The 10,866-nt window shown below is 40.9% G+C and overlaps 1 protein-coding gene across 1 annotated transcript; it reads right to left on the reverse strand.

Annotated features, from left to right (window-relative positions):
• Positions 1-205: 205 nt before the first annotated feature.
• On the reverse strand, positions 206-10,649 carry LOC119660040 (protein disulfide-isomerase A6 homolog). Its single transcript, XM_038068422.1, has 3 exons — positions 10,386-10,649; positions 9,945-10,315; positions 206-1,305 (listed from the first exon to the last, which is right to left on the reverse strand). The coding sequence occupies exons 1-3, from the start codon at positions 10,399-10,401 to the stop codon at positions 418-420; spliced, it is 1,275 nt and encodes a 424-aa protein (XP_037924350.1). The 5' UTR covers positions 10,402-10,649; the 3' UTR covers positions 206-417.
• Between the last annotated feature and the right edge of the window lie 217 nt (positions 10,650-10,866).

Below are 10,866 nucleotides of genomic sequence, written 5' to 3' on the forward strand. Positions count from 1 at the left end.
ATTGGAATAATTACAACGACAAGATTTTATCAGAGTTCAGAACGATAACGAAGTTTTATTTGCTTGTGAACATTTGTAAACGACGTCATTAATTGACAGAGGTATTTTCGATTGTTCATGTGTGTCTTATCAATGACTGGTTGAATGGAAAGTTGATGTATACGATAGAATTTCGATCTATACTAATGAAAGTCAGCAATTGGTTTTTGTTATTACCATTAATTTATTAGTTAACCTCATACAAATTTTACTATTACAATTACATCATTACGAATTAATTTACACAATTGTTTCATTTAAAAAATATAAAGAAACAAACTTAGAATCACTTACAGTTAGTAAATATGTGGATTCGCGATGGGACGCACTTTGTCGTAGGAAGTAAATGCATTTGAGCAGTCTTTCATTTAGTTTATCTTACAATTCATCTTTTTCATCTAATTCAACATCGGATAAATCAATATCTTCTTCTTCTGGTAATTGACCATCTTTACCGTCCCACGGGTCGATTGTTACGATTTTTGGTAGTTTTGCACCTCGGACTGGAGCTGTATGACCACGTCCAAACGAGATGTCGCGCAGGAATTCATTGATTCCATCCTTCGAGAAGGAACCTTTCAGCAGTGAATATTTCATTTTCTTGAAATTAACAACAGCCATTGCAGGATAGCCAAATCCACCAATTTCAAGAGATTCTTCCAAATCAGGTTGAGCAGCCCCTTCTGTCCACACCCAACCCCATTGCTTCTTCTTATATTTCTCTCCCATTTCTTTGAGTGTATCGATGAATGCATTTCGACATTTAGCGTCACAATCAAGAATGTGTGGAAGAACGGAAACAACGCAAAGCGGTTTTCCTTCGCATGTGTCGGTTATTACTTTTTCACTTGTGACCTGAATAATTTCGGGTGCTGCGATGTTATCTGAGTATCGTTCCTCGGCCCAATTGATGATATCTTGTGCGGTGCGGCCGCCATCATATTCGACTGCATCTGAAGAGCTGGTGCTACCCTTCGGGAAGAATTTGATGGTGGGGTATCCTTGAATTCCATATAAGCTAGCAATACGTGTGTTAGCAGTAGCATCCAAAGCGCCCAATTTAACTTTTCCTTTGAGTGCTGTTGCTGCTTTGGCCCAATGGGGAGCAAGATTTTTGCAGTGTCCGCACCATGGAGCGAAGAATTCGACAAGCCAAATATCATCACTACCGTAAACAAGTTTCTCAAAATTAGAGTCGGTCAGTTCAATAACATCGCCGGATCCAGAGTTGGAACTTGATCCTTTTTCACCGAGTGCTTCCTTAACCTGTAATAGAGATCAAATGTGTAATTAGGATAAATTTTTAAATAGAAGTAACAAATTATTGTTTTCAAAACTTCGAACTGTGAGGGTCAATAACGGCTAAGAGTGTGTTTCTTGATTTCTCATGTAATTGCTAACAAAAGTTGATAAAGAATTCACACTGAATCCCCTTATATTGCTCACGTCGATGCCCTACTGTTTATAGTGGAACAATATTCCAATTTCAATTCAACTTCAAATTTTTAATCAACAGCCACCATTAGGAAAATTGACCATGAAACCGTCATCAACTGTCGATCAGTGCAGCGAATAGCAAAAGATTAACTTAACCTCGAACCGTACAAGCTGCAGGAAGTTTAGATTCTCCGATGAAAACGAGCTGACATTGCCCAAGGTGCGGTCAACTTAAACGCTGCAGACCAGCGATGGAAACGTATCCTCTTCATTGATGAGAAACTCTTGTGGAATGGGCCCAAAACTATCAAAACGACAGAGTTTGATAGGCAGAGGCTCTTGACCTATCGATAATCATCAAAATTCGCGATCAAGTATACGTAGTTTGGGACAGAATTTGCACCAGCGGAAAGACTCTTTCGTAGATCAAAAGCCAAGAAGTCGTTCCAATATTCTTGAGGTAATTGAACCTCCGTGGCCCAGTAGGACTTCAACGTTGCGAATTCGATATTTTAGCAAGACACAACCCCTAGCCATAAGACAAATATGACTCAACATTGATGCACATCGAATTTTCCAAATTTCGTCATATCTGATGAATGGCCTCCCAGCTTTTCGAGTCTCAATCCGATTTTGGAGGCAAGACTCTGTAATAAATGCCACAACGGTTCCAGTAATCCAGTAAGAGTTTTATCAAAGGACAAATTTTAGGATAGTGCGCATGCGTATCCAACAGGAATTTGGAAACGAACAACGTAAAAACTGATTTTGGGTGTGGGCCTGCCTTAATAAGGAACTCCAAATAATGATGTCTAGCAAATCGACATTCTGTCCTACGCCGTTGCTCCAGCTGAGGCAGGGCTTGTACTTCTTCATTCGTTGTTTTCAAATGATCAATGCTATTGGAGGTTGTTGTCGCTTTAATATTTGGTACTGGAATTGTTACTATTTTGTTTTGCTTTTATCAATACACAGCTAAAGATCTTGTGCCATTTGACAGTTTGTAAATATCGTGTTTTGCCTCATTATTGCTCACCATCGTAGACCAGGAGATGGGTGGATTTCATTATTGCACTTTCTGCCTGCTTACCGGGTTGGCAAGATAGCAGACAATATCTTGTATATGGTACTCAGAAACTTCCCTAATTGCTGCACTGAATGATAGCTTTCTTATGAACGCGGTATTGTTGCCAATCATCGAGCATTGACGAACAATCCCATACGTTGAGCATGGGGTGACGAACTGCGTCACCAGATATGCTGTAATTTTATTGGATCCCTTGATTATGGTTCACGGACATTTATATGGCTTCATTCTGCTGAATTTCCCAGGGTTTCTTTTTTGATCACGTCAGTATTCACTTTTACCTAATCGTCACGGTAAGAACTAAGGCGATGCTTTTATTCTAGCTCGGAATTTTATTCCATCAAAGTGCTGATCCGAATCAATATTCACCGCCCTATATGTTATGACATTCAACAAGGCAGCGCTCGATTAGCACATTAGCAATTTGTATGAAGGTGGTTTCGTCTGGAGACCTCCTTGTGCTCAATCTAGATATTTCCAATCATTGGTAGACTTATACAAGCTATGAATGCCGACCTCCCACCTGAATGTGGATTGCCTTCCTACCTTCCAGTTGAAACTACGAAGCATGATTATTATATCACACTAGCAGGCTACCAGGGTTTTTTCATTACCACGTCATTTTCTGACTCTGTAATCTTTTCTGTAAGGGTATGAATATTTTTGAGGCTGATGTCTCGAAATTTGCTTCACAGGCTCAGAATATACACCTCTTCATATATATCGCAAAATCGATAACGGCAGGTTAAATTGTATCCTATTTCTTCTGTTTCTATTTGTTGCATACTGCAGTTCAGTCTCAGGCCTTTTTCGTGGCTGGTGGCAAGTAGTTTTTTTGGGTGGGGCCTTAGATCATCCCCTGATTTGGCAACCAGTCCGAATAGTTTTCTCTAGTTTTAGACGTGAAAGACTCGCCGCCTTCATTTCTCCGTTAAGGGAATTGCCTCCGATCACCACGTAGAGGAGGAAATAGGATTTGACGATAACAGTGCCATTACTATGGTTCAGTAAGAGTTTTTCAAGTTTTTTCTTACATCGTGGGTTCCAATTTGCGATTTTACCTTGTTATACGAACCCTCTGAAAAAAATCTTATCTCCGTTACAAGGAGGATGAACCGTTTTAGGTGAAGCCCTGCAGGGCATTTAAGAGTTAAATGAAATTGACGCAATAAGTCTCACTTATGGGTAATTTATGGCAACCATTTATGCAATAGATGGAAGGAGGTTTGGGACTTGTAATTCCATTTGTGGTGAAAATGACAATGAAATTGGTAAGGGAGCATTGTTTGCAGTTAGTTGTTCACTCTATTAATGCGCGACTGCGTGACTTGATTTACCAGATGGGCTTGGCTGGGGTAACTTCTGGAAAACCATAAGATTCAACCAAGTGGTAATCAATAAATCACAATCCAAAGTGTTATGCGACCTGTGCTGATGGGTAAATGGCAAAAGGGATAAATGATTTTGCAAACGGAGTTAATGCGTGATCTGAGGCATCAGTATTGCGTGTTTATCGGGGTCACGGGCCACATGGAGCATGAATTACCGTCGTGTTCACGAGAGCACATGCGAGTCATTTATCAAAAAGAAAAAAAATAACTGGAGCAGCCACAGGAGAAATTGGTGCAAGGTAAGTGATCAATCCAGAGAAACTGCTCGCTAAGCTACAGAGTCAGAATGTGAATTTGAAAGGCGAGCTAATCATAGATGACGATGGTCATAATCACCTACACAAGGTGGCTGTCTGCAGTCTACCTCATTCTCTTACAGGGGGGATTCCATTTCAGGAGCAGCATCTAGTAAACATCTATAGATTCAGGATCCTAGGCTAGGAAAGTCAGAACGAAATCAAACCTAGACTAAAGTCTATAGGCTATTAAGTCGCAGCTTTCTTTCCAAGGCAATAGAAAACTGAATGAAAGCCACATAAGAGAGAGGATGATATCCTCATTTCTGCATAGAGACCAGTATACTTTTCAATCAGGTAAATCTTGTAACGCGGCATTATGTGAGTTGATATCAAAGACTAAGACTGCAACAAACATAAAGAGACGACTATCGTAGTCCTCATGAATATCGCAAGCGCCTACGATATCCTTTGGATAACGATGTTAGCCACCACGAAGAGCGATTTGAAAGCATATATATAAAGATTTTTCCAATTCCTGCTGGAAAGTATATTAGCTGCAGGATATCTCTGCGGTGAGACTTTGTACGCCACCATATGAATAATGACCTAGTAGCAGACGAGTTGGTAGTCTTACTAAATGGAGCCACGTATCATGTTTGAGGTTATGCTCATAAAATTAGCATATTAATAAAGAGAAAAAATCATGAAGACAACCTTACAACCGCGACCGAAAAAGATGCCTTTTGGCAATTACTTGACACAAAGATCTGTAATGTGATTGCCAACGCCTTCGTCGCTGCAGGTAATCTTAATGGTCATGTGGGTGAAAAGGCAGGCGACAACAGATGATATGAAGGAAGAAGGTTTGAAGCATCCAATGAGGGTAGTCGACTTTGCGGACAATATATGGTTTATTAAACGACTAAAATAGTAAAATGCAAATCGACTACATCCTCATAAGATGCCGGAATCAAGTCACCCATATGACTGAAAAACATTTCTCTATGAGACCACCGCACTTCAATATCGGAAGTTGATTGCTGTCTTTCGAATCAAGCCACCGATAAAACAACGTAGGGACGTACTGGCTCGCAATGAATTAAAAGGGAAAATTGATCTCACTTATGCAATTGTTGACCCTTACCGAGTGTGGAAGAAACGTGAATTTAAACTAAAAACACGAACCACAAAGCGGCATATGCAATCCTCGGGATCACTAAGCCTGGTAAACGGTTCATCAACCGAGGTACTTGGCTTTGGAATGACGATCTCCAAACAAAGGACCACGGGAAGAAACGTCTCTATTACAAGTTTCTCGTCGATAAAACGTTGCTTCATTGGTAAATTTACAAAAATGCGAACCGGGAAGCAAAAAAAGTGTTACTGACTGCTCGGGTAATTATATCATACAATGGGAGACCTGTATCGAGTTGTCAAACGGAGACACAAGATATCGAACGCTTCCATTGCGTTAATGATAAGAACGATGTTTTGCTTATCGACCGACAAACCGTGATCTTCGAGCAGATATCAACGGAAGAATTTCCTCATCCTCCGCTCCTACAAGCACTGCCGAGATTTGGATCAATTCCACGTGAAAGTGTCACAGAAATGGAGAAAGCAACGGAGCAAATGAAATCGTAGAAAGCAATATGACGGCATTGTATCTGAACTCTGGAAAGCGGATAGCTGGGACTCAAAATTCTGAGTTCTTAAATCACGTTATTGAGGAAGAGCGAACACTATATGACCGCCAAGAAAGCACGAACGTTTCAATATGGAAGAAGGAAGGTAGTCCAGCAGGAATCTTAAAATTACTAGTCGATCTGGCTTTTGTATAATGAAGATTTTTGAATGCATTATTGACAATCTTATTCACGGCATCGTTAAAATAAAATGACGAATCCGACAACGACAACGGAATAACGATTCGAGCATTTGCTCATGGATGTTACAAAGCCACAGAATGAGCCTCTGACAGGATAGACGCGCCTAAAAACGGGACAAATTGAACAAACTGGTCCTCCAGGTTGGGGGATGGGTAGGGCTCACAACCCTACACGGAAAAGCGATGTTACAAGGCCACGACAGGAGTCTCGGACAGGATGGATCTTACAAGGACGACCCTGGCAACGAAAACGGATTAACGATTTACGCATTTTCTCATGGAACGTGCGCTCCCTGTAAAGATCGAATGCTGCTGACCAGCTAGCCGATACCCTGTCCCAATATAAGGCTGATGTAACAGCGTTGCAAGATATGCGATAGATAGGGACCGGTTTCCCGAAGAAGAGCCGCTACACAATATATTATAACGGCCATCCAGTGTGTTCGGAGTAGGTTTCTTAGTCAGCCAAAAAATGAAACCTGCTGTTATCGGCTTTGAAAACATAAGCGAACGGCTATGCACTCTGCGCTTGCGAGGCAAGTTTAGAAATATAAGCCTCATTAACGTTCACGCTCCTACAGAGGAGACTGCAGAGTCGGAGAAGGATACCTTCTACGAGGCAGTTGAGCGGACCCTCCAAGCCTGTCCTAAGTATGATATCAAAATCATACTTGGAGATTTCAACAGTCAAGTAGGGACGGAGCCCGTATTCAGGCGATACGTCGGCTTCCGTAGCTTACATAGGGATACCAATGATAACGGATTGCGCATTATCCAGTTAGCAGTATCGCACGAAATGGTTGTTGGAAGCACCTGGTTTGCGTGGAAAGCGGTTCACAAACATACGTGGGCCTTTCCAGACGGGACCACTTTCAACCAAATTGACCACGTGCTGATTGAACGCTGCCACTTCTCAGCCTTGATGAATGTCAGAACATATAGGGGAGCCAATATAGACTCGGATCACTATCTCGTTGGCATGGTGCTCCGAACTCGAATTACGACACCACCTACAATCCCTCTGACAATCAGGTGAGAGTGAATACTGAAGCCATCCACAACATAACCCTCCGTGACACCTATAAGAGGGAAATGAATGGCCGCAATAACCGCAGCCAAAAGAGATCCTGGAGATGAAGCATCAACAAATGATCTTCACAACCACCTGAAGAACGTTATCATTGCCCCAGCCGCAAAAAAAGTCGGAACGGCTAGTTTGACGATGAATGTAAGCTAGCAACGGAACGGAAGAATGCTGCATACCGAGTAATGTTGCATTCTCAAAGAACGCGGGCACGCGCAGAGACTTATCACGAACTCCGTCGAGTGGAGAAGCGACTTCACAGACGAAACAAGTCGGGAAACCGGAAGCTAGACGCTTCAGGTATGAAAGGTTTTGTGTATTTCTTTTATAAAGAGATTTGGGTGTACATTTGTCCCATTAGCAGTATAAGTATAACTTTGTTAGTAATAGTGCGATTTCCACCAAATTTGGCAGGATCATGATCTATACTGTAGCCTACATTGCCGCAATTTGAAGAACTTAAGGGGGGTTTTCATGTCAATTACTAAAAATTAAAGTAATATACTATTATTAACTTTACTTGAACAGGTATCGTTATGGAGGGTATTTCAGAGTCTAGGCACCATATAGTGGCAGCCCCCTGATTTTTTCTAGATTTTTCGGTTGGGTAGTTCCTGAGAATGGGTTCCTTAAAAAAATGACCACCCTCAACCCCCCGCACTCCCCACTTTTTCAACGAAAGTCAAAACTAAGACCGGCTTCGAAAAGTACTAACCGAGACCTTTAATTTGATACCCCACATGACTATATTTGATGAAAAAAAAATTTACACCTCCCTTTTGCATGTATGGGGATCCCCCCCAAATTCATCGTAAAAGGATGTAGCTCACTATATGCGTGATCGTTCACAGTTCCCACCTTTCTACCAAATTTGGTGTCAATCGCTATAACCGTCTCCGAGAAAAATGCGTGTGACGGACGGACAGACAGACAGACAGTAAACCGATTTTAATAAGGTTTTGTTTTACAAACAAAACCTTAAAAAGGAAGCCTGGGAGAACCAACAAGTCTGTGAACTGGAAAAGTACAGGGAGAAACCGCACCAGGTGCGGAAGTTTTACCAACAAGTCAGCAGGATGAAGCCTTATACACCTCGATCCTCATCCAGCCGAGACAAAGACGGAAATGGGCATATTGGAGCGATGGGTTGAGTGCTTTGATGAGCTACTGAACAACCAGAACATCGGCGAGTTGGAGGTCCCGCCAACTGAAGACGACGGACAAATAGTGCCACCACCAAATCTATGAGCGATACCATGACCGTCCGGTTGTGGATAAAATCCGGCTCAATAGGTTACGGTGGCCGGGTCACTTAATCCGTATGGATGAGGATGATCCAGCCCGGAAAGTCTATAAGGGCAATATCTATGGTAGAAAAAGAAGACGAGGCAGACCCTGCCTAAGATGGAGCGATGGCGTAGGTCAGGACGCCAGACAGCTTTTGGGGATATCGAATTGATGAACCTCGGTGCAAAATCGGGATATCTGGAGTTCCTTATTAAGGCAGGCCTAGAACGGATAACGGTTGTTGCGCCGTTGATGATTATATAATTATCGTGATATTGGCGTGAAATTGATGCTGTTCAACATCATAACTCATTGCACGAATTATGCTAGAATTGAAAGCCAACAAAGACGATCAAACTATTATTGGTTTCGTTATTCAATGAGGCTGATCTTCTAACCAAATCGCAACGAAAAATTGCAGAATGTAATTTTCTGGGCCGAAGTTCAAGACACGGTTGATATGATTTTAAGGATTTTTGAAATACAATTGCTTTGTCGTAATTAAATAAAAGTCAAACTAATTCTTCATTATTCTTTTATTTAAGCACATCTGAACACATTTCAATTAGTAAAATTAAAATGTGTAATGGATGTGTTTTGCAAGTGCTACTATTGGATTATTGGATTTTGTTAAGCAGAAATTGAAGTGATTGATCTTAGTATTGTTCATTGGGAAAGAAAGTAATTAGTTAACTCGTTTTTTATGTGAAAACTATTTCTCTTGATATCTTTCAAATTTCCCATTTTATGATAATCTTATATCTGGGCACAGAAAACCGATACTATTCTTCATCATCAGAAGAGCCGGCAACAATAACGATCACAAAAAAAAAAACGCCCCTGATAAGAAATGAAAATACGCTTATCACCACGATGGACTGTGGATGTTTGAATGTATACAATCTGGACTATGACGTGTAGTACCACAAACGATCCACGTATGTGTCCAGTGTAATTTTGTGGGTGGTGTATGAAATATTTTTTAATGTATTTGGAAGCATGTCTTTTCGATGTTTGGAATTAGAAGAATAGATAAGAAAGAAAATGCCAATTTGCTTGCAGAAATTATGTATCCATTAAGTTCAATTTGAGCGGGCAGAGTGAGAATGAAGCCAATGGAAAAATGGTTCCACTATCATTTTTTTGTGGCGTGGAATGAAACTTAATTCAGTTTGCAGACAGATTCTACGATGGAATTTTCATATGAATGTTTTTCCACTTTGCTTGCATGCTTAGGCATACAAACTCTCCTTTTCGTTTCCCAACTAAGGATTATGCACGGCAATATACACGAAAACTTTAAGGCAACAATTCGATTGACGTTCGGTCAGTGTTTGAAAGTGCTAACATCCATGCCATTTAAAAACACGTTTTTTACCCCTAGAAGCTTTTTTAATCCTAGTTGTACTAAGTCTCTCTATAGCACGCTAGAATATGACAGACATATGTAAGCCAAAAATAAAACAAAGCAAACAAAAAACTACTAACTCACCTTTCTTTCAATTTCCTTCAAGACAACATCCACAATTCCGGAGGCTGCTCTCTGGCTTATATCTTTTGGCGCTTTCTTGTCTACCCCAAAAATCTTGACCGTGGGGAAGCCTTTGATATTATACTTGCGACTAAGATCCTGATATTTGTCTGCATCAACCGCACCTACTTTCGCCACCCCCTTCAGTCCCCTGCTAACTTTCTTGTATTCAGGCACCAAATTCTTGCAGTGACCACACCAAGGAGCGTAGAACTCTACCACCCAAACGTCGTCGCTTTTCAGCACGAGAGTTTCAAAATTGTCAGGAGTCAGCTCTATCACCTCATTTGACTGATACAACGCCGACGTGCAACCCAGAAGGGCGGCAAGAACTGGAAAATCATTCAAAAAGAAAACAGTTAACATGATATGAGCTAAGGTACCGTAACATCTCGAACATACCTAGCAAAATCGCCATTTAGCTGACGTAGAAGTGCCGGCACCACAAAACAAACCTTTTCTTCCGAGAGTAACTTGTGAATGAAATACGTAAGTCCTTAACCCGTTTACTACGTTTTCCGAATTGTTTACTCGCGGTTGACAATAATTGCTACTATGTACATAACTCGTAATCCGTTTTCACTGAAAACTGCACAAACTCCCAATGTTCTTATTGTTCCAACTTGAATGTGTCACTTGGGCGCCATGAAATTCATTTTTGTACGGACTGAGAAATGCTCGTGGTGTTTTGTGATTGGTTCGAGGTTGCTTAACGTAAATATGCTTAGCGACATCTCGTGGCGAGTATAAGAAGCAAATTTGAGAAAAGAACCAGATCAAAAATCAATCGTTTTCTAGTTTTGCATTGTATTATATATCGGAAAGATTTTATGATCTTATATTTAATGCGTAATATTCGTAAATTTTCTATAATTAAGCCCAT

Source organism: Hermetia illucens, chromosome 1 (assembly GCF_905115235.1).
Source record: "Hermetia illucens chromosome 1, iHerIll2.2.curated.20191125, whole genome shotgun sequence".
NCBI classification, from domain to species: domain Eukaryota; kingdom Metazoa; phylum Arthropoda; class Insecta; order Diptera; family Stratiomyidae; genus Hermetia; species Hermetia illucens.